This window comes from Homarus americanus, unplaced genomic scaffold (genome assembly GCF_018991925.1).
Source record: "Homarus americanus isolate GMGI-L3 unplaced genomic scaffold, GMGI_Hamer_2.0 scaffold24260, whole genome shotgun sequence".
In the NCBI taxonomy this organism is placed as follows: Eukaryota; Metazoa; Arthropoda; class Malacostraca; order Decapoda; family Nephropidae; genus Homarus; species Homarus americanus.
Window position 1 is genome coordinate 9,171,728 of NW_024721079.1, and position 27,097 is coordinate 9,198,824.

Here is a 27,097-nt window from a genome sequence, read left to right on the forward strand (position 1 = left end):
TCTTCCACACATCATCTATCAAAACAAACGTGAGTCAGCATCATGGTGGGAGAGGGATTCATTTTGTGTTGAGGTGCGTGGACCAAACGCACTCACTGACGACGGTAAATAAGAACAGCCCTGTAACACACTTTTAACGGGTGCTGGCCGCCACGACGTAGGTGAAATGACAGAAGAAAAAAAATCGTATAATTTTTTTAACCTCAAGTTGTATTAGTTCATAGATGACAAGATAATAATAATAATAATAATAATAATAATAATAATAATAATAATAATAATCCTGAAAGACACAAGACGGAGAGTTCCTTATTATCCCCCTTCAGGAATATCGTGGTGTCGTCTTCTTCGGGTAGGTTCTGGTAATTGACTGCGGCAGGATCTTCACAGTTCTTGTTAATTAGATTCTATGAAGGTGTTAATCTTATGGTAGCGGTGGTGTAGGTGGATCAGGAGTCAGCAGGGTGTCAGGAGGAGTCAGCAGGGTGTCAGGAGGAGTCAGCAGGTGTATGACAGTGACATGACATAATATTCTAACTAATAATTTTCTTCAGTGTAATGTTGGACTCGAGAAGTTTTAAGTGGCATACCTAACCTTACCCTCCCTAACCTTACCACTTTTACTGTAGGAACTCTTAAGTGGTATACCTAACCTTACCACTTTCACAAAGGGAACATTTATCATATCCTTACAACTTTTGGGACAAGGTGATGCTAATATAATTCTTACGGTATTTAAAAAAGGTTATTTAATTAGTGTACAATAATAATAATAATAATAATGCCTGCATCTTAGAATAAATATATTGTTTTTCATTTTTTATTCTTCTAGATGTTTTTCCTGTTTTGGTGTTTCTTGTAGTGGCTGTTAGAAAGGTCTTGAGGTGTTGAGAATAAATGTTTAAGATCTGTGTTATGAAATGTTGATGTAATGTTTGAGTTGTGTGACTAACTTAGGAAATAATGAAGGTGATGTGACTTGGTTTAGGTGTGGTGATGATGATGATGATGATGATGATGATGATGATGATGATGATAGTGTTGGTGACGGTGACTAGGTTTATGCGTGATAGTGATGATGATGAAGATTATGATGGTGGAAATGATGGTGATGATGTAGTTGTGATGATGATGATGATGGTAATGGTGGTGGTGACATTGATATAATTGTGATGAGGATGATAATGGTGGTGATGGTGACTGGACTGGTTGACAGGTAGTGACTGTGTTGTATGACTGGACTAGTACATGTCAGTAGTAACTAGCACATGTTACATCAGTGTAGGTTACTAGTACAGGCTTTGGTTCCATAAATGGTACAATGGTTCTGTTAACTAGATCAGTGTTACACATTGTTCAGCAGTTGAGGCAATTAAGGCGTTAAATACCAGATAAGTATACTTGGGTGAAGAGAGAGAGAGGGTGGAGGGGAGGAGGGGTGTGTGAGGTGTGGAGGAGGAGGAGTAGGGGTGGGGAAGGAATGGGGTGGGGGAGTTGTAGGGGTGATGAGAGTAGGGGAGGGAAGGGGGGGTGGGGGGAGGGGTGGATGGGATAGGGTGGGAAGGGGGAGGAGCAGGGTGAGGGGAGGGGGTGGGGGGAAGTGTGGGGATGGAGGTTGAGGAAGAGTAGGGGTGGGGATAGAGGAGAAATGTGGGGGTTGGAGGGGGAGGAGTGAGTGTGGAGGGGGAGGGGTGGAGGGGTGGTGTGGGTGTAGAGGAATGAGAGGGGTGTAGAAATACCCTCTCATTGTTCCGGGCAAATATACTGTACAGTTCACGCTAAAATATATATATATATACACACACACTTCATTTTTAGTCCATATAACACGCGGACTTTGAACATATAATCAACGACCTCACCAGCCAGGAATCGAACCCTCGACCTACTGGGTGGGACTAGGGAACGCTAACAACCAACCCACAAGGACACTAAAAGCAGTTCTAGACTGTTATATTTCGCACAAAGCCTGTTCATCGAGCTGATGGCGCCGTGAACCTCATTGGGAACTGCCCGTGCCTCGTATGTGGTGTCAGTAGCATTTTACCGAATCCAGCTGGTATGAAACACTGTTAATTCGGGTGAAAATGTTAACCTTTGGAGTAGAATTTAACGCTGTGTGCCGGAATTTAGCAATCGTCGTGGGGCCGTGACAAATTTCCCAGGTATTGTAGTAGGTGAGAGTACATTACTGACAATCTTGCAACATACTGTTCACACCTAGGTAACGGGGCCTCGTGGTAGTAGTGGTGGTGGTTGGTAGGTAGGGGTGAGGGTGGTAGTGGTGGTGGTTGGTAGTAATGGTAGTTGGTTGTGGTGGTAGTTGGTAGGGGTGGTAGTGGAGGTGGTGATAAATGGTAGTTGGTAGTGGTGGTAGCGGTGGTGATAGTAGTGTGGTAGTGGTGATGGTTGGTGGTGATTGGGGCATTGCTGAACTCTTGCTATATATGGTTAGGGATGAGGGAAGGGAGGCTTATGTAGATGTATGGAAGGGAGGGAGGAGGGGAGGGGTGAAAGGGGTGAGAAGGAATGTGGGAGGAGAACGAGGAGGGTTTGCACGATACGTGTGGTAAGGACTCAGGGAGGTGGGGGGGAATAGAAGGAGGGTAGGAGGGAGAGAAGGAAAGAAAGGAGAGTAGGAGGGAGAAAAATAAAGAGGTAGGGAAGGAGGTAGGAAGGCAGGGAGAGTTACCATCTTAAAGGAAGCAACAGTACAGTACTATAGCCGCCGGCCAGGTGGTCACAGTAGCGAATGGTTCACCACAACACAGCCAGAGGTAGAGCATCTCTCCCCGTCTCTCTCTCTCTCTGCTGCTTCTTGGTTGGAGAGAAGATCAGAGAGAGGACCAGGGACAAGAAAATGAGAGAGAGAGAGAGAGAGAGAGAGAGAGAGAGAGAGAGAGAGAGAGAGAGAGAGAGGAGAGAGAGAGAGAGAGAGAGAGAGAGAGAGAGAGAGATCTTCATATACTACTACTTATAATTATCAAATCTCATCTTTTGTATTACTCACTGTTTATCAACCCGTAAATATGACGTAAACAAACCCCAATAACACGCTGTACTGGCCAAAGGTTTATGATGACTTAATGTGAGTTTGTTGCGCTCTGAATCGTGTGTGTGTGTGTGTGTGTGTGTGTGTGGAATTTAGTGAATGTTCGGACATTTTTCGTTACCTCTTTGTTTTCCTTTACTGATTTGACTGATAGTGTTTTGTTTTTTCTTAAGATATATTATGAGTGACTTAATAGATGAGACAACGAAATGAACGGACAATTTTAAGTAACAACAAACAAACGAAAGACCAATAAGAATTTTCGTTTCGTATTTATTAATTTATCATATTTTTTTAAATCGTCGTTCACTTGATAATCTAATATATTATTTCGTTATTGTACTGAAGACTACCCACAAAACACAACAGCAACGAGTAGGAAACGTTTTTGTAATGTAATACGTTCCTCTAGATGGTCTCGACCGTTCGTACACACAGTATGCCAATGAGATGGTAAATTAATCCACCCGGGGCCCCGTTTGTGCGTTCGTCAGTCTGGATCCGGATTCAAAGAGCAAATCAAGGCCCAGGTTCTCAAGAGGTTCGTCCGATGAATTATCCTCGTGAGTTTAGAGGTAAGGATGATCGTAAATAGTTGACTTAAGATGAAATACGACATTAACGGTAGAAATGGCATCAACATTACTCTGAGACTCTACCTAAACCAGATACGTTTACTTGACGCCAGTATATATGAATCATTAATATATACAGATAAATATAATTGATTGTGCCATAAAAATTATATTTGTTTTAAAAATCGTCCCACAGGCCTGACGGTCTGGTAGGGGCAGTGTGGGTACAGTATACCGACTACTGAACCTCGGTATACAAGAAGGCGGCATTGTGGCCGGTACTGTACCCCAACGCCTTCACTTCCCCAACAAATGTCATGTACATATTTACAGTTAGGTCACCTGCGGGGGGTGGTGGTGGTGGGGGGGGGGAGTGCCCGGTGCGCGAACCAGCAACCATTGGGACAAGTGGCGAGGGCTGCATTCCCTGGGCCACCACACCTCAGGGCACTCAAAATGGAAAGGAAAAGTCAATTTTACTTCACTAGTCCATTTACATTTCAAACAGTGAGCAGATGTCTTTGTTGACTGTTGGAATTGTGTTGTTCCTTGAGATAACAAGACCTTGAGCTTGAGTCATGAAAACTGCAGGTGCTCAACGCTCAGGTGCTCAGTGCTTCATTCCACCTGAAAGTTGAGTTCCTTTGTGTACAACCAGCACATGTACTTAACACACGCTACATGATCCCAGACACAGTGGATAATATAACAGAGTGAGTCACCGCCTGGGAACTACCGTGTCACAACATCGTTTTCAGGACCTTGGCAGCCTCACCTTCACACCTACTGACCCGAGTACCTCTAAGGCTCTGTCACAAGCTGGCTGCCTGTAGGTCAATACAAACACAGGGCAGGCGGGTGAGCGTGATGGGGAGGGGCGCTGGTGATAGGGAGGGGGGCTGGTGATGGGGAGGGGCGCTGGTGATAGGGAGGGGGGCTGGACAGAGAGGGGGCGAGTGAGGGAGAAGGACGGATGAGTGATGAAGGGGGAGGTGGCATCAGTGTGTCGTATCACACAAAAATTATATCACACTACAGAAACTATCTTTAGTGAGCCAAGGATTTTCCTGGTCGTGGTCTCGGTCTTTGTTTGGCACTGGTTTTCTGGCTCTGGCTCCTTTGTCTACGGTCATTGCTGGGAGAGAGAGAGAGAGAGAGAGAGAGAGAGAGAGAGAGAGAGAGAGAGAGATATCCTATGCACCAAAACCCTATATATACTAAGTCCCTATGTATACCTAGTCCCTCTGTATACCTAGTCCCTATGTATACCTAGTCCCTATATATACCTAGTCCCTATGTATACCTAGTCCCTCTGTATTAAGTCCCTACGTATAACCAAGACCTGATAGTTATGTAAGGTTATTGAACTTTGGTAAGGTCTTGTGACGTAGACAATGACGTCATAGTAGTATCATTAATTACCCCATGTATTTTTGTCCCACTGTGTCTGATGTAATTAGTTGGTTCAGTTATTAAAAAAAGTATTGACATCATTACTGAGTGTTAATTGAAGATAAATATTACATAGGTAATTTATAAATATCACTAATGTTGTTGTTGTTAATGATGATGATGTTGTTGTTTTGTTAATGTTTTTGTTGTTTTTGTTAATGTTTTTGTTGTTTTTGTTAATATTGTTGTTGTTTTTGTTGATGTTGTTGTTTTGTTAATGTTTTTGTTGTTTTTGTTAATATTGTTGTTGTTTTTGTTGATGTTGTTGTTGTTTTGTTAATGTTTTTGTTGTTTTTGTTAATGTTGTTATTGTTAATATTGCTGTTAATGTTTTTGTTGTTGTTGTTGTGTATGTTAATGACTTACTTTCATGTTAGTATAGTTGAGAGAATGATTTTTTTGGGAATTTATTTAACATGTAACTTGTATAATGTAACTAATACGTGTTTTTGTATTATGTACTGAAATATGTATAAACCATGTAGTGTATGTTGAAGAACCGTATATGTAATGTTTCTTCCTCAAGCAGTTTATCACGACACGAGAAAAGCTTATTATTAATGTTTATTAATTTTTTCTACCTTATTTCCTGTGGTTATCTTAAAGTATTTTGTCTATATAAACCATTATCATCTTTGATAATTAACCGAGTATATAATATTAACCAGGTACTAAAGTATTACAAATAATTTCCCCACTTACAAGCTATTATTTAAGTATTAAGTAGTCTAAAGTAATGTCTAAGTGTCGTAACTATTATTATAAGTAAAACAACAACAACAAAAAACAAGTGAGCATCGCTAAACACCGGAAATGGATCCCTTAACACTTATACTCTTATCTTATATTCCTGTTCACTTCCTAGGTCGAGTAAACACAGTCATTCCTTGCTGTGTTAACGTGACGGGTCTAGCATTGTTCACATTGTATCAGGTGTGTCCGACCCACGCCTCACTTACCTACGTGATTGTGATGCGAGGTGTTTCTCTCTCTTGCGGTTAATGGGGCGAATGGTTTAGCGTCTCTGCTTGATCAGGTTGGTGGAGATTGATGTGTGTGTGTGTGTGTGTGTGTGTGTGTGTGAGGGAGGTCCCTCCTGCGTCATTATTGATAGTCACACACCCAAAACTCTGCTGACTCACGCCATCTTTCATTAATTTTGAAGTGGTTTCTGTGGCCTGCGTCGCTCACCACCACCACCACCGCCCACCACCAACCACCACCACCACCACCACCACACCACCACCACCACCACTACCAATTAACACAACCACTGGCCACCACCACTGACCACGTTCACAACAATTGTGATTTACGGAACGAAATTCCTTAGGTGGGGATGCTCTTCGGACACTGTGTTGCAGGGCTGGGCGTAAGTGTGCGTGAGTGTGTGTGTGTGTGTGTGTGTGTGTGTGTGTGTGTGTGTGTGTGTGTGCGCGTTCACTAGTACCACCACCACCACCACCACAATCGTCTGTAATACACTGCAGCCCTGACAACCAACAACAAACGCTCACCCATCATCCCTCTCACTCTCCCGCCCATCCACGCCTCAACCATCCAACCACAAACCACCCACCACCACCCACAGTTCACCACCCACAACCACAACCACCACCCACAACCACCAACCACCACCCACAACCACAACCACCACCCACAACCACCAACCACCACCCACAACCACCTACAAACGTCCACACCTACATCACACTACTACTACTACTACTCACATACACACACACACACTATTGTCTCCACCTCATTGACCAGAGCCTATTATAATGTCAAACTCACGACCAAGGCTAGCTGTCAACACACACACACACACACACTCTCTAGATAGCGTTTTCTCTCACTGGCGTTCTCTAAATTGGTATACTTCTGATTAACGTTCTTTTAAATAGCCATCTCTCTCACTGCCACTCTCTAACGCCGTAAATATGTCTCACCATCGTTCTCTCACATAGCGATCTCTTAGAAATGTTCTCAAATTAGCCATATCTCTCACTAGCGTTCTCAAATTAGCCATATCTCTCACTAGCGTTCTCAAATTAGCCATATCTCTCACTAGCGTTCTCAAATTAGCCATATCTCTCACTAGCGTTCTCAAATTAGCCATATCTCTCACTAGCGTTCTCAAATTAGCCATATCTCTCACTAGCGTTCTCAAATTAGCCATATCTCTCACTAGCGTTCTCAAATTAGCCATATCTCTCACTAACGTTCTCAAATTAGCCATATCTCTCACTAGCGTTCTCAAATTAGCCATATCTCTCACTAGCGTTCTCAAATTAGCCATATCTCTCACTAGCGTTCTCAAATTAGCGTTCTCTAAATAACCCACAAACAGAAACACGAGAACCTGGCAAACACTCACCCAGTCCTGCAAAACAGAAGACTTTTCAAAATAAACAGAATACATACAGACATACAGGACTTTTTTTTATGTAATATGTATTTATGTATCGTGTATATCTATGTATTTTTGTATTATTTAATGTATCTGCTTGCTGTATTTACCATGTAGTGTAAGAGAAAAAGAAATATAGAGTAGTTACCCCTCTCTCTTATCATTGCGTTTTCTTTTTACAGTGTTCCTCCACTCCCGCGTCCTCCTCTGCCACGCCTCCACCCGTCCCACCACGCCCATCTAAGGTAAAGTGACACTACCCGCGCCCACATTCAAGGTCATTGGGGTACAGACTGAACGTAAGGAGAGAGAGAGAGAGAGAGAGAGAGAGAGAGAGAGAGAGAGAGAGAGAGAGAGAGTCTATCTATCTCAGTGTCATTCTGTTTTATTTTGTCATAATAATAAGCAATACCAATACACCATAACAATAACAACAACAATAACAAATTTCAATAACCAACTAACTCTCTCAATAACAATAACACGGTGAGTCTACCTTTGAATGGGTCCACATCCACGGTCAACATAACCCAAAATTATCCTTTTAATATTCTGTATTCCTGACCCCTGTGACCTTTGACCTGTGAGTATTAGTGTCATGGATATATTGTTGTACTTAATACTGGGTGGGTGGATATATAACTAATATATTTTGTAGTATACTTTAATTATATACGTTAGATATATCCGCCAGTGAAAATAATCCAGCAATATATTCACCCAGGATCAGAAACCATTATGTCTCTATACCTTTAATAACTTCTGTAGTAATAAGTTTTTTTTTAAGATAATTTATTCTCTTTTAATTATAGTTATTAATAGTAATTATATTTCTAACGACGTGTATTAGTGTTTGTGTTAGTTCATAGTGAGGGAAGGTAATTGTGAAGGAGTTAAAATTCTCAACCCCCCCCTCCCCACAAAAAATTCCCTTGTCCCCCAACCCCTCAAAAATTCTTCCTCTCAAAAAATCCTCTTCCCCCCCTCAAAAAACATTTGCCCCAAAAATCCACGTGTTTTTCTTTTGCTACACCATACTTCTATCCTTCAGTACTTGCATGTAAACAATGTATCTCTGGTAGCTTGTGTAGTAGGGAGGGTGGTGTGGTGTGGAGGGGGTAGTCCTTGTTGGTTGGCTAAGGTGACCACAACAACAAAACACCATAAGAATGTTTTTATATCTGTGACCATCTTATAGTATCTTTTTAGACTATGTTTTATATAGTATCTTATAGTATATTTCTATAGTATCTTTCTATAGTATCATTCTATAGTATCTTCTTTTATAGCATCTTTTTTAGTATCTTTCTATAGTATCATTCTATAGCATCTTATAGTATCTTTCTATAGCATCTTTCTATAGCATCTTTCTATAGTATCTTTCTATAGTATCTTTTTATAGTATCTTTCTATAGCATCTTTCAATAGTATCTTTCTATAGTATCTTTCTATAGTATCTTTCTATAGCATCTTTCTATAGCACCATTCTATAGTTTCATTCTATAGTATCTTTCTATAGTATCATTCTATAGTATCTTTTATAGTATCTTTTTATAGCATCTTTCTATAGTATCTTTCTATAGTATCATTCTATAGTATCTTTTATAGTATCTTTTTATAGCATCTTTCTATAGTATCTTTCTATAGTATCATTCTATAGTATCTTTTATAGTATCTTTTTATAGCATCTTTCTATAGTATCTTTCTATAGTATCATTCTATAGTATCTTTTATAGTATCTTTTTATAGCATCTTTCTATAGTATCTTTCTATAGTATCATTCTATAGTATCTTTTATAGTATCTTTTTATAGCATCTTTCTATAGTATCTTTCTATAGTATCATTCTATAGTATCTTTTATAGTATCTTTTTATAGCATCTTTCTATAGTATCTTTCTATAGTATATTTTATAGTATCTTTTATAGTATCTTTTTATAGCATCTTTCTATAGTATCTCTCTATAGACACTTTGCGGTGGTGAAGTTGGAGACATCACTCATTTTATATCCTAAGGTTCATAGATTGTCGTTCAGGGCACCCCGAGTCCATCCAGTTGAGAATAGGTACCTAACTTTACAATTTGGGGACATGAATACAGTCGAGTACAGTGCTGCCGGCTTAGTGCTCAGTTTGTTATAGTCGTACTGCCCTAAATGGTCCGTTTGGCCAATGGGGACACGTTATTCGGTCTTTGTGAGAATGAAAAGAATTCTAAATATTGTCTTTTAAGTCTTTGTGAAGAGTGTGGCAGTTGGAATTAAGTGAATAATGACTTAGAGTCTTACTACATTGATCTATAATTAGTGTGTTTGGGTAAGGTTTGGTTTGGTTTGGTTTGGTTTGGTTAGGATAGGTTAGGTTGGGTTAGGGTAGTTTAGATAAGGATTGGTTTGGTTTGGTTTGGTTAGGTTAGGTTAGGTTTAGGTAAGGTTAGGTGCTCAGTCAAGAGTGATGACCACCCGTGTGTCACGAGCTGTTATCTGTCACGCCGACCACAGATACGTAATTTAGTTGTAAATGTGACTGAGTCTGACAACCTTGTGCTACTTGTCTGACCACAGCGCTTGTCACACTCACCACAGTGCTTGTCATGTCGCCACAGCACTTGTCACACGCACCAAAGGACATGTTACATTGGCCACAGCACTTGTCACGCGCACTACAGACATGTTACATTGGCCACAGCACTTGTCACACGCACCAAAGGACATGTTACATTGGCCACAGCACTTGTCACGCGCACTACAGACATGTTACATTGGCCACAGCACTTGTCACACGCACCACAAGACATGTTCCATTAGTCACAGCACTTGTCACGCGCACCAAAGGACATGTTACAACAACACATTGTCACGCGCACCACAAGACATGTTACATTGGCCACAGCACTTGTCACGCGCACCAAAGGACATGTTACATTGGTCTGGGGATGGTGGAGTGTAAGGTAGTGATGATGGGGTATAGGTGGTGAGGGGTAGTGATGATGGGGTGTAATGATGGGGTGTAAGGTGATGTAGGGGTAGTGATGGGGTGTAAGGTGGTGAGGGAGTGTAAGGTAGTGATGATGGGGTGTAAGGTAGTGAGGGGGTGTAAGGTGGTGAGGAGTGTAAGGTAGTGATGATGGGGTGTAAGGTAGTGATGATGGGGGTGTAAGGTGGTGATGATGAGGTGTAAGGTAGTAGGAGTGTAAGTAGTGATGATGGGCTGTAGTGATGATGGGGTAGTGAGGAGTGATGATGGGGTGTGGTGGTGAGGGTGTAAGGTAGTGATGATGGGGTGTGGGTGGTGAGGAGTGTAAGGTAGTGATGATGGGGTGTAAGGTAGTGATGATGGGGTGTAAGGTGGTGAGGGAGTGTAAGTAGCTGATGAGGGAGTGTAAGGTGGTGATGATGGGGTGTAAGGTAGTGATGATGAGGTGTAAGGTAGTGGTGTGAGGGTGTAAGGTGGTGATGATGGGGTGTAAGGTAGTGATGATGGGGTGTAAGGTGGTGAGGAGTGTAAGGTAGTGATGATGGGGTGTAAGGTAGTGGTGAGGGAGTGTAAGGTAGTGATGATGGGGTGTAAGGTAGTGGTGAGGGAGTGTAAGGTAGTGATGATGGGGTGTAAGGTAGTGAGGGAGTGTAAGGTAGTGATGATGAGGTGTAAGGGATGGTGATGGGGTGCGAGGGATGGTGAGGGAATGGTGATAGGGTGTGAGGTAGTGGTGAAGGCGTGGGTGTGAGGGATGGTAAGGGTGCGTAAGGGCGTGGTGAGGGCGTGTGAGGGGCGCGGCAGATAACGGTGAGGTAGTAGCGCCGCGCCTCACCAGTCTTCTCACCACGCTTGGTTGCCTCCCGACCCTCACACCAGCCTCCCTCCCTCCCTCTACCCGCTATAGGACTGACGGAGGGCGCTGGTACTAAGAGCTATGTGTGTGTGTGTGTGTGTGTACTGGGCGGATGCAACACGATATAGGGCGATGTATCACAGTTACCCCTGAGGCGGATATAAGCTACAGTATAGACTATATAACACGATATGCCACGACTCTTGACTGATAGGGTGATGGTGCTAGTGGAGGGAGGGGGTAGGGAAGGTGGAAGAGAGGGGAAGGAAAGGATAGGAAGGAGGGGAGAAAGGAAGGAAGGTAGGAGGTGGGAGGTATTGGTCCCCTTGGTCACATAGGAACACCTCAACTGTCTGTTAGGATCCTTGAGGAACACGGAACAGTAGTAGTTAAGGCTCCTTGATGCTTGAGCGGGAATGATAATGTTTCCTATCGTTCCTCGCCGTCCCGGAAAGTGGGATTAGGAATGTATCGTTTCTGTCCTTCCTTCTGTTCATGAGTCCGTCTATTCGTGCGTCCTTCCAACCTTGCGTGCGTCCGTCCAACCTTGCGTGCGTCCGGAAGTTATGAAGAAGATAACTCGGGCAGCAAACAATGGATTTTAATTAGACTTGGTATGTGGGAGGATAACAGTAGGAACCCAACACCCATTTTCTTTCATTACTATCTAAAATTATTAAGGGCGGTTGGGGGGGGACTTGCTGAATTTTAATGGTAATCTTGTTAAAATAAAGTACATACAAAATTTGCTAACTCTCCCAATAACTGTTGGTTTGTAAGACGAGGTTAGGGCGTTAGTCGGCAGGCAAGACACAGTTACTGAAGGACTACTAACTGCAGTCACGGTATTGTGTCTGTCTGTCTGTCTGTCTGTCTGTCTGTCTGTCTGTCTGTCTGTCTCACTTGTATATTAGATCCGTCATATGACACAGGATGGCCATCTTGACACCATAGACCATAATTTGACCACGACGCATTTACCATTACGACACAGACGCTTGATACAGTTAACTACACCACAACCAGAGCTGCCTTGACACTTGACAACTTGACACGTGGCAGAGATGTCAAGCAATATAGTCGGCGGCTTCCACTTGATTTCGCCCGAGAATCCACCATTCCTGAAGTCAATAACATTTTCATCCTCGACCAGTTAATACGAGGACGTTGTGTGTGTCCTCGGGGATGGTTCGAGGACGTCTTTTGAGTCTTGTTCTCGTATTGAGCGTCTGGAGGTGGCTCGAGTCTCGCTCTCACTCTCTCAGCATCGATCTACGTGGAAATTCCTTGAGGATTTTTGTCGCGTGATAAATAATTGGGTGCATGACGGAGAGAAAGAGAAAGGGGGGGGGGTGAGGGAGGGAGGTAAGGAAGGGGGATAGAGGTAAGGAAGGAGGGATGGAACGCAGGGGGAATAGAGGGAGGAAGGGAGGTGATAGAGGGAAGTGGGGATAGAAGGAAGAAGGGAGGAAAGTGAGAATAAATGGAAGAAGGGAGGAAAGTGGAGGTTAGAGAGAGGGAGGGAGGCAAGTCACACATCATTACCTGTAAGTCGGTGACGCCTGGCTTGCACCCTGTCACCCACATCACCCACCTGTATGTACCCCCGCCCCCCATCTGCCACCCACACCACCTACCTGCCACCCACACCACCTACCTGCCACCCACACCACCTACCTGCCACCCACACCACCTACCTATGTATACTATACCTCCTTATCACCCGCCTACCACCCCACACCACGCTTCTACCACCCACTCCACTTGTATCTGTCCACCTGCCACCCACACCACCACCCACACCACCACCCACCTGACAGCCAAAGTTCGTCTCCCTTGGTTTAAATTCCTCCGTCACGTACAACAAGGCGCTCAGCTGACTGTTGTAGAGTGACTTCTTGAGTGACTGTTATACGTGTGACTGTTTTTAGTGTGACTGGTCTTACGTGGCTCGTCTCACCTGACTGTTCTGGAGTGACTGGTCTTACGTGGCTCGTCTCAGCTGACGGGTCTCAAGTAACAAACACCGTAAACTTCACGAGCCAACAGTACTGTGGCTTCACGGGGCCTCACGAGTATTATATAGAACATAACTTGAGCAGTGAGCGGGTTTATTGTCCTTGTGTGTGTGTGTGTGTGTGTGTGTGTGTGTGTGTGTGTGTGTGTGCATGCATGTGTGTGTATGCTTTTTTATCTTCTTTGTGTTTTTGTTTGTTTGTTTGTATTTATGTTTGTATTTGTTTTTGTGTCTTTGTTTGTGTGTTTGTATGGGTTTTCTTTGTGTTTGTCTGTTTGTATCGATGTTTGTGTTTGTTCGTGTTTATGTGTATGTATTTGTGTAATTTTTTGTCTGTATTTGTTTGTATGTATGTGTTTGTATTTGTTCGAATCTCTTAAAAGTATCATTGAACAAATGTGTTTGAGAATCTTTAGATCACCTGAAGAGTAGCAACCAGTGGATTAGGTTAGGTTAGGTTAAATTGGGTTAGGTTAAGTTATTTAGGGTTTTTCTTGCGTAATTAGGGGTCAAGAAATCGTTAAGAAAGAGTGTGTGTGTGTGTGTGTGTGTGTGTGTGTGTGTGTGTGTGTGTGTGTGTGTGTGTGTGTGTGTGTGTGTACGTCCGAGGGTCTTCAGAGGCTCTCTCTCTCACCACACAATCTACGCCAGCTGTCTGCATGTAAACACACAGGCGGAGGGAGGAGGGGACTGCACAGGTGACGCTCAACACCTGAGGCCAACAGATGTGTGGTGGGTTTTGAATCATTTTCACTTTCTGTTATGGCTACGTGTGTGTGTGTGTGTGTGTGTGTGTGTGTGTGTGTGTGTGTGTGTGTGTGTGGTATGTGACATCACGAGGCTGAGTGTACTGTAGGCTTAACACCTCCCCTTCCCCCTTCCTTCTTACTCTCCCTTTCCCATCTCCCCCACCCCAACTACTCTCCACCCACCCCTTGTGTCAGGCCTATTGTCACACACACCCATTTTACCAGAGAGAATGAAAGACGACACACACACACACACACACACACACACACACACAACCAATACTCTTGATGCTTATAGGTTAAAGGTCTCTGATGATTATTGAACAAGTGAAAATATTCGAGTTATTTTTATTATTATTATTATGATGTTTTAAGCGACCGAGTATGTTTTTTAAAGGAATGAAGGACTCTGGACTGTTGTGTGTTGGATTCGGTAAGGTTAGGTTACTTTAAGTTAAGTTAGGTTAGGCAGGTTAGGTTAGGTTAGGTAAGGTTAGGTGAAGGGAGGTTAGGTTAGGTTAGATTCGGTTAAGTTAAGTTTCTTAAGTCTTTTTGTTATTAGTCTTTATTGTTACGGGTGTGGGTGTGGACAGACCTGCATGTTGGAAGTATCGTCGAACGCAGAGTGTTTTTCCACTCTCTCTCTCTCTCTCTCTCTCTCTCAGAACACACGGTTGACATTAATAAATTTACCCTTACATTTTCCTTCTTTCTCAGCCCATACGGTCCGGTACTGTTTTTGTTGTACATAAACGACATAGTCCACGCCAGCACTCATAAAATACAACTTATTTGCAGACGATAGCAATCTCTATGCCAGCAACACAGACATCCATTCCTTGATGAGAACTATGAACACTGAATTGACTAAAATCAGGACCTGGGTAATACATAATAAACTGAACTTAAACCTTGAGAAAACCCACTACACGATCATTCGCAGAAGGAAAAACTTACCCCCGGACTTAGACCCCCTGTACCTTGGTTTTACAGTCATCAAGCTCGAACAAAATACTAAATTCCTCGGAGTTATTGTTGATGAGAAACTTAACTGGAGAAACCACATACAAGCCATTCACAGTAAAGTCAATAAACAGTGAGGTATCATGTATCACACTCGATAGTCACTGACTCTCACAGCAATGAAAGAAATCTATCATGATCTTGTTTACCAACACCTGATACACTGTCACACACTATGGGGGGCCTCTGGCTCTTCAAAAACACAATCTCTGGTTACTGCACAAAAGAGAGTTGTACGGACAATGACCTACTTGAAAAAAAAATCACACAAACGAAAAATTTGCTATATTGAAAATGTTAAAATTCGAAGATATTAACACCTACTGCTGTGCCCTCTTTGTTTACAAATCTATCAATCACTTGCTTAACAATAATTATTTCCAGTTCCGGAATAATCAGATACAACTTAAGGCACCCAGAGCTACTAAGACCACCCCCCATGCGCTCCTCTCAGTCCCAGACCTCCATAAAATATCACGGTGTGGTGTGGAGCAACTTACCCCCACACATCCCAGCAAAGACTACGCTCCCTTCCTTTAAATCATCTCTAGAAAAGTATCTACTGTCGAAGTATTAATATTTCTTGTAACACCTACTATATTTACAGTACCTGCTTTTATTGTACCATCAAAACCGTTTTATCGGAAATTATCATGTAAATAGATAAGTAATTACCATTGCAATAAACATAATTTCCAACTAGACATAATTCTGACAGCTCTGTCCTCTTGTTCAACCTTATTACTGTACAACCCATGTTGTACTGCTCCCTCATTATACTTATGTTTTTCAATTCCACTGTAATATATATATATATATATATATATATATATATATATATATATATATATATATATATATATATATATATATATATATTTCATGTAGATCCACAATGAAAACGTGGATAAGATAAATCTTGATAAAATCACACGGGAAAAGGGAAACAACGGAGCACCTAAGCTTTCGTCTTTATTCAAGACATCTTCAGAGGCAACTGTTGCCTCTGAAGATGTCTTGAGTACTCACCCCTGAAGATGTGAATTACACAAAGCGCTTGGGAACTTCGTGTTTTCTTCTTTCCTTGTGGTTATCATATATATATATATATATATTATATATATATATATATATATATATATATATATATATATATATATATATATATATATATATATATATATATATATATATATATATATATATATATATATATATACTGTATATATATAATAATATTATAATAATAATAATAATAATAATAATAATAATAATAATAATAATAATAAATAAATATTAAAGTGATAACCGTGGCAACATTATGAGATGTTCTTATTACCACCATGCTATTGTACTATTCCAGATGTTACTCAATGTTACATAATACTTCCTTGAGATAAATGTATAGTATATATATCAGGTGCCTAAGAGAGAGCTCAGGTTCTCAACTGGCTCAGCCATGTTAATATTGTTATTATTATCCACTGTATCTGTGTTTTTTCTGACTAAATAAACTGTTTCAATTCAAATTCACTTCAAGACGAAAGAATATCTCTCACCTTGTAGTGCCTGAGAGACTGCGACTAACCTAACCTAACCATCAGTTACGTCTATGAGAATCAGGACACTGAACAATAGGCCCATCAGAACGTCATTACAGGGGAAAAAGACAATTACAAATTAAGAAAAAAGAGAGACCGGCATTTGCTCGCCAGACGTAGGAGACAACGCCAGGTATTTTCGACTGTTTGTAGTGGACAGCAGGTAAACAAACCTCAATATATAGGTACAGTACTCACGTGGTAAAGTAGGCTTAACGGCGGTGGTGGTCGTGGTGGTGGTCGTCGTTGTGGTGGTAGTGGGGCTGGTAACTTTGGGTGGTGGCGTTGGGGCGGTGGTAGGGGCGGCGTGGCGGGTCTCCGGGGCGGGGAGGGAGTCGTTTAGCTCTACGAACGACCTGTGAACACGACCAGAGAACACCGGGAGATGTATTAATATTTGTTCTGTGATGTAATTATAATTTAAATGTGTGTATGTGTGTTCCCTATATACAGGTACGCACTAATTAACCACAATCAACACACGGTGGGCAGGTGCAAGTAGCCGTGTACCATGATGCAACATTACATAGAAAACGGAGGTTTTTTTTTTTATGGTCTTGCCACACTTGAGGGGCTTTTAGGGGGGAATTCCCAGAGTGTCCATGCCCTCACCTTCAGGATGCAACACCCGTGACCACCTGTGTGTTATATCCTTCAGGTAGGTCACGTACAGGACGAGGCCTTGGTTGAAAGGTGGTGGTAACAACTTAATTCTGATGGAGACTCGAGGTGGAAATTTTTTTGGAGGGGCATCTTAGTTGTTTTTGATTAGGCTGATACTAAGATGATAAATGATGATGAAATTATTTATGGATTGTATTGATTATTATTATTATTATTATTATTATTATTATTATTATTATTATTATTATTATTATAACTAAGGACTTAATTTCTGATATTAAAAATTACGATAAAGAGGTGAAGTATAGCCAACACAGCGTGAAGCAGCAAACAACCGCGTTACCAATACAGCCCTTGAACCTCACACCCCGCCTCGAATACCTGTCCTCTCTCTCTCTCTCTCTCTCTCTCTCTCTCTCTTTATTTTTCCATTTCCTTATAGTTCAATTATCACTAGTAATTAAACTAAATCTTAATTAACCTTAATATAACTTTAATTAGCCAAACCAATTGTTAATTTTCTTTAACATAATTTCACTTTGCTTAATTAAACCGTATTTAACATAAATTCCTTAAATTATCCAACCCAAACCTTAATTATCTTCAACGTTACCTTAGTTAGCTAATTAAAAAGAGAGATTCACTCCTTACCAAAATAATATTGGTCTGGTAATGGACACAAGTTAACGAGGAACCCAACTTGAAAAAGAAAAACATTTTCACTGTTTGTTTCTAAATCCCACAGCGTTATCTGTCCTAAATCCAGGTCACACAGGGAGGTAGGACACCAACATGATCCGAAATATTAATCTTTGTTAAGTGAAATTCGCTCTCGTAACCAGTTTAGGCGCGAGGGAGGAAGCGAAGAAAGAATGTCAGGCTGGCTAAGATAGTTGAGTTTCCTGTTTACCTTCTGGAGAGAGACTTTGATAACGACCAACTTAGCTAACACTGTTTTTGTGCACTAGTCTCTCTCTCTCTCTCTCTCTCTCTCTCTCTCTCTCTCTCTCTGTAATAGTGTTTATTTATTGTTATTTAGTCGTCTCTTGTTGTTGAAGAGGAGCTGTTCTCATCTGTCTAGTTCTGTGTTGTGGCCGCCAAGGTTTGTATTCAATACCCTTATTTTGTTTTTTTATATATTGGATGTTCCTTTTCTTTGAGTTGTTATTATACTTATTTAAGAATGTAATAAGTGCGGGAATTGTGTTGAATGTTGTAGTTACCCCTAATAAAGTTTTACATTTTCTTTGTAAGTAAGAAGAAAATGGAATTAAAAGGGTAAACTCATAAAATTTCTCCACATCCTCCCCATGTTTATATACCGTCTAATAAAATAGCGTTTACTTCTCATTTATTGATTTATTTTATCCCTAAGTTAATTATAAACAATACTTAGATATGGTATGATTGAAACGTAGACTATAAACTGTTAGAGGACCGATATTTTGTACTTACATTATATTAAAGTTTGTTCCAATATCTATATTTTGCTGAATGTTTGACTGATGTCTTTTCCCTTTCTCCATATCTTTATTAGTATGAACACGGTAGATCAATAAGGGAAATTAGTGTCTCTATTAACAAATGGAGTTTTTTATTATCGCTAACCTGACTAATGATTGATTATTAAATTTATTTTTATTAGATATTTAAGGAAATTTCCCCCCCCCCCCAAAAGACACAAGATTTTTCCCCCCTCACCTCTTCATCCTCCTCATACCTTTTCCCTCACCAACCTTTCTCTCCCCTTGCCTCTCTCCTTCTCTGTTTCCTTTCTCTCTCCCTCCCTTTCCCTACCTTCCTTTTCCTACCCTCTTCACCCCCTTCTTTTCCCATCTCTCACCTACCCACTCCCCACCTTCCACTCCCCACCCCCTTCTTCCCTCCCCACCCCTTCTTCCCTCCCCACCCCCACCCCTTCCCCCAACCTTACGAATAAAACAAAACAAAAACCTCTCCCTCACCTGAGATTAGCCAAATCCGCCTCGTGTTGGTGTTGCTCCGTCCAGAGTATGGCGGAGGTGTAGAACTTGTGTCTGGCGAACCTGCATTTAGTCTCCCCCGGTGGACCACACTCGAACAGGTAGCACGTGCCGGTCTTCTGTAGGTGGAAAGGGGAGAGAGAGAGAGAGTCACTTAGAATAGACACAGAGATAAGAGGAAGAATAGGACTCCTGAAATGCGAAATGTGTTAATAATTGTGACCTTTAAAGAGCCCCCCTTAGGAAGAAGGTCTTTTGATGTGAGAGACCCGTAGGAGGTACTAAGCACGTTAGAATTCCTGCAGACGGAAAAATTACTACTGCTAGGGGAGGAGGAGGAAGGGGTTAGGGTCGCCAGGTAGCCACGGTGTAACAAGGAGAAGGTTGGGTTGGGTTGGGTTGGGTTGGGTTGGGTTGGGTTGGGTTAGGTTGGGTTGGGTTTGGTTGGGTCAGGTTTAGTTAGATTAAGTTAGGTTAGGTTAGGAGAGGAAGAGGTTGTGGAGAGTTAAGAAAAGCATCGGGAACTTTTAAGACGGGCGAGGTGTCTTAGCCGTCCTCACAACACTCAAAGACTTTATTGTTAGTAAGATCACCTAATGATTAGCCCCTCCCGCCTAATTCATCTTAAGATAAACATCGTAACTCAACTTAACCTGCTGTAACCTAACGTAATCTGACACTATTATAACCTAGCCTTAAATAACCTAACCTAACGCTATCATAACCTAACCTAACCTAAAGCTATCATAACCTAACCTAACGCTATCATAACCTAACCTAACGCTATCATAACCTAACCTAACCTAACGCTATCATAACCTAACCTAACCTTACCTTAATGTAAAACAAGCTTGGTGAATCTAAAATCTTCAGCTGACATAATTATTGATTTTTCTTGGACGTATTAAATAATTTTTCCTTGACATTCCTGAGCATAATATAAGCAGCAAAAACTGGTCTTAGTCAGAGTACATGACCCGCTCCGTCACCACCCCAGTCACCCCTTGCCCCGTCCACCCCTTGCCCGTCCACCCCCTTGCCCCGTCACGCGCCTCGTCCACCCCCTTGCCCCGTCCACCCTCCCTTGCCCTGTAATGACTGTAAAATGTCATAATGTTTTTTATATAAATAGTTGACACACAATTATCTTTAGGTGTAAAAGTAGGCATTTATTTTCCTGTTATATGAGTGGGGGGAAGGAGAGGGACGCTGATGAGTGGGTGAGAGGATGGGTGGATGAGTGGGCGGGTGGGAGAGTTAGTGGGTAAGTGAGTGGATGGGTGGGTAAGGAGAGTCGGCAGGTGAGTGAGTAGGTTAGGCGAGTGGGTGGGCAGGTGAGTGAGTGGGTTAGGTGAGTGAGCGGCCTAGGCGAGTGAGTGGGACAGGTGAGTGGTTTGGTGTGTGGGTGTGAACAGCAGACCAAAATAGTCTGCCCCGTGTTAATGATTTTTGTCACGTCATGTCTTGATGCGTAATATAGCTGTTCATGTTCTCAGGTGTTCATGTTCTCAGGTGTTCATGTTCTCAGGTGTTCGTGTTTTCTGGTGTTCGTATTCTCAAGTGTTCATGTTCTCAGGTGTTCATGTTCTCAGGTGTTCATGTTCTCAGGTGTTCATGTTCTCAGGTGTTCATGTTTTCTGGTGTTCGTGTTCTCAAGTGGTTATGTTCTCAGGTGTTTGTGTTCTAAAGTGTACATGTTCTCAGGTGTTCATGTTCTCAGGTGTTCATGTTCTCAGGTGTTTGTGTTCTCAGGTGTTCATGTTCTCAGGTGTTCATGTTTTCTGGTGTTCGTGTTCTCAAGTGGTTATGTTCTCAGGTGTTTGTGTTCTAAAGTGTACATGTTCTCAGGTGTTCATGTTCTCAGGTGTTCATGTTCTCAGGTGTTCATGTTCTCAGGTGTTCATGTTCTCAGGTGTTCGTATTCTCAGGTGTTCATGTTCTCAGGTGTTCGTGTTCTCAGGTGTTCATGTTCTCAGGTGTTCGTATTCTCAGGTGTTCATGTTCTCAGGTGTTCATGTTCTCAGGTGTTCGTATTCTCAGGTGTTCATGTTCTCAGGTATTCATGTTCTCAGGTGTTCGTGTTCTCAAGTGTTTATGTTCTCAGGTGTTCATGTTCTCAAGTGTTCATGTTCTCAGGTGTTTATGTTCTCAGGTGTTTGTGTTCTCAGGTGTTCATGTTCTCAGGTGTTCATGTTCTCAGGTGTTCTTCTCAGGTGTTCATGTTCTCAGGTATTCATGTTCTCAGGTGTTCGTGTTCTCAAGTGTTCATGTTCTCAGGTGTTCATGTTCTCAGGTGTTCATGTTCTCAGGTGTTTATGTTCTCAGGTGTTTGTGTTCTCAGGTGTTCATGTTCTCAGGTGTTCATGTTCTCAGGTGTTCATGTTCTCAGATGTTCATGTTCTCAGGTGTTCATGTTCTCAGGTGTTCATGTTCTCAGGTGTTCATGTTCTCAGGTGTTCATGTTCTCAGGTGTTCGTATTCTCAAGTGTTCATGTTCTCAGGTGTTCATGTTCTCAGGTGTTCATGTTCTCAGGTGTTTGTGTTCTCAGGTGTTTGTGTTCTCAGGTGTTTGTGTTCTCAGGTGTTCATGTTCTCAGGTGTTCATGTTCTCAGGTGTTCATGTTCTCAGGTGTTCATGTTCTCAGGTGTTCATGTTCTCAGGTGTTCATGTTCTCAGGTGTTCATGTTCGCAGGTGTTCGTATTCTCAAGTGTTCATGTTCTCAGGTGTTCATGTTCTCAGGTGTTCATGTTCTCAGGTGTTTGTGTTCTCAGGTGTTCATGTTCTCAGGTGTTCATGTTTTCTCGTGTTCATGTTCTCAGGTGTTCATGTTCTCAGGTGTTTGTGTTCTAAAGTGTTCATGTTCTCAGGTGTACATGTTCTCAGGTGTACATGTTCTCAGGTGTTCATGTTCTCAGGTGTTTGTGTTCTAAAGTGTTCATGTTCTCAGGTGTACATGTTCTCAGGTGTTCGTGTTCTCGGTGTTCTTATTGTAAACTGATCACTGAGGCAACACAGACCAGCAGCCTGAAGCCATACTCTTACCTAACCTCTCATACCTCACCTTCTGTTTTATATCTCACCTCTACCTCTAATATCTCACCTCTACCTCCAATATCTCACCTCTACCTCTAATATCTCAACTCTACCTCTATCACCTCTACCTCCACTATCTCTCTACCTCCAATATCTCACCCCTACCTCTAATATCTCACCTCTACCTCTAATATCTCACCTCTACCTCCTAATATCTCACCTCTCTACCCCTCTAATATCTCACCTCTACCTCCAATATCTCACCTCTACCTCCTAATATCTCCCTCTACCTCTATCTCACCTCCCTAATATCTCACCTCTACCTCCACTATCCCACCTCTACCTCCTAATATATCACCTCTACCTCCTAATATCTCCACCTCTACCTCCTAATATCTCACCTCTACCTCAATATCTCACCTCTACCTCCACTACCTCACCTCTACCTCCAATATCTCACCTCTACCTCTAATATCTCACCTCACCTCCACTACCTCACCTCTACCTCCAATATCTCACCTCTACCTCTAATATCTCCACTCTACCTCTAAATATCTGTTAATTTCTCACTCCTTACCTGTTTATCCCACCTGTCAGGTGTTTTACAGTGATGGGAATTAATGTGGTGTGTGTTGTGGTGTGGTGTGGTGTAGTGTGGTGTGGTGTAGTGTGGTGTGGTGTGGTGTGGTAGGTCAACTTATGTGGCTGGTGATTGTTGGTAGTGGTGGTGAGGGATGGTGGTAGTGGTAGTGTTGATTGTGGTGGTGGGGTTAGTAGTAGTAGTGGTGGTGGTTTGTAGTTCGTTTTGTAGTATTGTATAAGTACAGGTATTTAAAGGTAATTAATTTACCTGTGTGTTTTCGGTGTTTAGTTCTTGATAAATTGAGTTAAAATCATTTAGAGTTTATTAGGCGATGTTAGATTGGTTTAAATTCACTTACAATAGATTAATAATGATGTTAAATTGTGTTAATTTAAGTTACATTTCGTATACCAATTCGGTTAGGTTAAATTCTCTTAACATCAGGTTAAATTCACGTTTAACAGAGTAGGTTGAGTGGAACTAGGTTAAAATAGTTAATAGGTTAACTTAGGTTAGATTGGGTTGAGGACAGGTGGAATTGATAACCTAGAGTGGCTTGGTGATTGGTTGAGTTAGGGCACTAGCGTATAGGATTCGTCGGAGCTCCAGCCAATCATCTTCAAGGTGCTTTACTTCGCGTCCAATCAGCTTAGGGCGTAGCATGGACGTCTCCTCCCGTTTATATCACGTCTCAGACCTCGAAGCTCAGCCGTCCCATACAGGAGTACAGCTGTAACCTAACCTAACCTAACCTAACCTAACCTAACCTAACCTAACCTAACTTAACCTAACCTAACCTAACCTAACCTAACCTAACCTAACCTAACCTAACCTAACCTAACCTAACCTAACCTAACCTAACCTAACCTAACCTAACCACATTATTATTACTCTCATTATTCCTAGATATTTATTCATTTATCTTAATTTATTTTCTTTATATTTATTTTATTCTTCCTGTGATATATTTTATTTTACGGAACTGATATTAGGTTAAAATTTCTCCTCTTAGAAACATGATGTTCCAGTGTTGTTACTTTGTCTATGGTGTTACTGGTACTGTTACTTAATGTATGGTTACTGTAGCTGGCAATTACTGATAATGTTATTTAATGTGTTATGTTACTTTTAATGTTTTATGAATTTGTTACTTAATATGTTACTGTGTTCTTATTGACAAAAGTGTTACTGTTACTATGTTACTGGATTTGTGACTTTGGTGATATTAATGGTATTTATATATACTGTATATGGATGGGTAGATATGGTTGATAGATGGTTACACAAGATAGATAGATAGATAGATAGATAGATTGGGAGGTAGATACTGTATATATACACAATACAGTTCAGTGGTAGATAAGTAGATATACAGTTAAATACAGGTAGATATACAGACAGGCAGACAGACAGGTACACACAGTTAGATAATTGGAGAGTTTCACCTTGATCCACCTGGCAATCCTTGTCTCTACCTGGTATTATTGTGAGGCAGGTGAGGCAGGTGTTTCCATCGCCTCCACCACCAAATGTCAACACGAGAAGCTGTGTAACGAGTCATTAAGAAATACTAGTTTGGTTTGGCGGATTTTCTTTTATTTGTTTTATTCTATTTTTTTTCCCCCATTTAAGCAAGTTTATCTCGGCCTTCATCCTTCAGTGGTATTCAAGAAATGTTTGATACAGTCACTGCTGGTTTGGGTAAGGTCGTGTCTGTTGTGATGTTTCTATTTACTAATAATAGGGGTTCAGGTCTAAATTTTAGGTCTCGTTTTCAGTTTTATGTTTTGGGGGTTTCTTTTGTGTGTGTGTGTGTGTGTGTGTGTGTGTGTGTGTGTGTGTGTGTGTGTGTGTGTGTTCTCTCGATTAAGTGTCTTGTCATAGTCTTACATGAATTGAGTAGATGGAACAGGAATTAGTTTTGACAAAAGAGAGATCCTGCGGTAATTTCCTTCGTATAAATAGATCTCGGAGCTATATTTCCCTTCACGGTTATAAGACTCAACACGGGAGGGTCGGGGGACTGACAGCTGGGTAGTAGAGGCCCAGGTGTTTGTGGTCTCATGATGGTGTTGGTTTATGTGTACATGTCATACCAACATCTTTAGTTTGTTTACAGTGTTTGGCTGTCACTGTCACACCGCAAGTGATCAAGACTCGCGTCCTACCTGCTGTGTGAGGAGGACGCCTGGTGGTGGAGAGGGCCCGCATGTTGGGTTGTGACGCACTGCCACCACCCGCACGTGATAATATATAAGTGCATGTTTGAAATTCTCCAGGAAGAGATATGTGCATGATATGAGGAAACATTCCGTTATGCGACTCACTGCCCACACAACAACTGGTCCCAGGCTGAATGAACTCTCTCTGGGGTGCTGGTTCAGTTTTGTCTTACCTTCTCCTCGAAGACGGCCAAGTTGCAGAAGGTATTCCTGCAGCAGAGGGCGAGGCAGTCCTCCCTGTTGCCCACATCTAACGAGAAGTGGATTTTAGCCCCCTGACGTATGGAGTCCTGAGTTCTAATGATCGTGTCCTCCTTCACTGAGAACTTGTCCAGACACCCGTGTTCGGTGCGTATAGTATCCAGAGAGCCAACCCTCTTGCGGTCGTGGGTGAACTCTGCAGTACACACCCGCAACGCCTGACAGAAGGCACAATAACTGTAGTCTCATGGCCTGTGAGGGCACCGCAGCCATGTCCAGTATTCTCTGTCACACCCAAGTTAAATGATCCAGCAGTAGCACCTCGTTTTTCTACTGTCAACAGTCTTATCAACACACAACACGAGAGGTCTCCACTATGTGAAGTTGGCAGATGTTGTACGAGAAGAAAATGGAACAATTAAGGTGTTCCAACCTCTAAACAAGGAGTCAGCGTGGCACTGGATCCCATATGGGGCAGATCCTGTGTTATTGATCATCAGGTTCTAGGCCGTATTGCATCATACAGGCATCGTAACACCTGACTTTATATCTACAATGGCTTTATAATATTGACAAATAATTGATTAATTTGTCCAAAAATATGTCTACCAAATACTGATAGCATTACAGTAATAACATGAATACCAAATGTCTCCATGTCGAGCAGAAATTACTGGAACAGTTTCGGCAACCCTGCAGTCGTGCGGTTGGCAACGAGGCGGGAATGAACCTCGCAGGACGCAGGCGCACTTTGTCGTCTGTCATCGATCCCGCAGGACCACGTGCCGGCTTACTAATGCTTAGCGGCTCCGACAAACTGGGCCACGTAAGTCTACAATACCTACCGCTGTGTGCCACTCATTGCCTCCACCTATGTTGCTAGCAGGGGGGTAGACACTTCCCTACACCTAAGTTGTCGTCAGGGCGATGGCACTCACCACATGCATATTGCTGCCTCAGTGGCACTGGCCAAGAGCATATTGCTGTCAGAATGGCACTATCCAGACGTATGTTGCATTAAGATTGGCATTGTTCCCACTATTGACATTTAGAATGTTACAAATACTGCTGTCAGAATAACATTTTCCTGATATATGTTACCAGATGGGGAAGACCTGGACCAATACATGCACTATGGCACTACCTCGTTAGTTACCGCCGTCTGGTGCCACTCAACCTCTAGTGTCCTCGTACCCGTGTGTGCCACCACCTGGGAATAAACAAGTTTTCTGACGACCTCGACCCCAGCGTGGGCCACCAGGGTATTGAACTTCAGTGCCTTGGGTCGAGTGTTGGTGTACGTGGCTCTCCCTCCCTCGTTTATAGTCGCCTGCCCTCCCTCACCACAACCAACTAACGTAAGCTGATCATAAGAGGGGTGCCATGGGGACTATAAGAGGGGTGTCGGGTTTTGGGAGGGGTGCCGGGGGACTTTGAAAGGGGTGCCGGGTTTTGAGAGGGATGTCGGGTTTTGAGAGGCCTGTCGGGTTTTGAGAGGGCTACCGGGGAGCTTTGAAAGGGGTGCCGGCTTTTGAGAGGGATGTCGGATTTTGAGAGGACTGCCGGGGAGCTTTGAAAAGGGTGCCGGGTTTTTGAGAGGGAATTCGGGTTTTGAGAGGGGTGCCTGGGGGCTTTGAAAGGGGTGCCGAGTTTTGAGAGGGATGTCGAGTTTTGAGAGGGGTGTCGAGTTTTGAGAGGGGTGCCTGGGGCCTTGATAGAGGTGCCAAGCTATGAAAA

At 42.3% G+C, this 27,097-nt stretch overlaps 1 protein-coding gene across 1 annotated transcript in view; it reads right to left on the reverse strand.

Moving 5' to 3' along the window:
- Positions 1-25,857, reverse strand: part of LOC121861363 (serine/threonine-protein kinase Warts-like) — a 109,921-nt gene extending 84,064 nt beyond the window's left edge. The window contains exons 1-4 of the mRNA XM_042359012.1: positions 25,794-25,857; positions 25,333-25,604; positions 19,302-19,438; positions 16,912-17,069 (exon numbers count right to left, since the gene is read on the reverse strand). Of these exons, the coding sequence (XP_042214946.1) occupies positions 16,912-17,069; positions 19,302-19,438; positions 25,333-25,604; positions 25,794-25,857 (631 nt within the window). The remainder of the gene's footprint in view (positions 1-16,911; positions 17,070-19,301; positions 19,439-25,332; positions 25,605-25,793) is intronic.
- Positions 25,858-27,097: the final 1,240 nt, after the last annotated feature.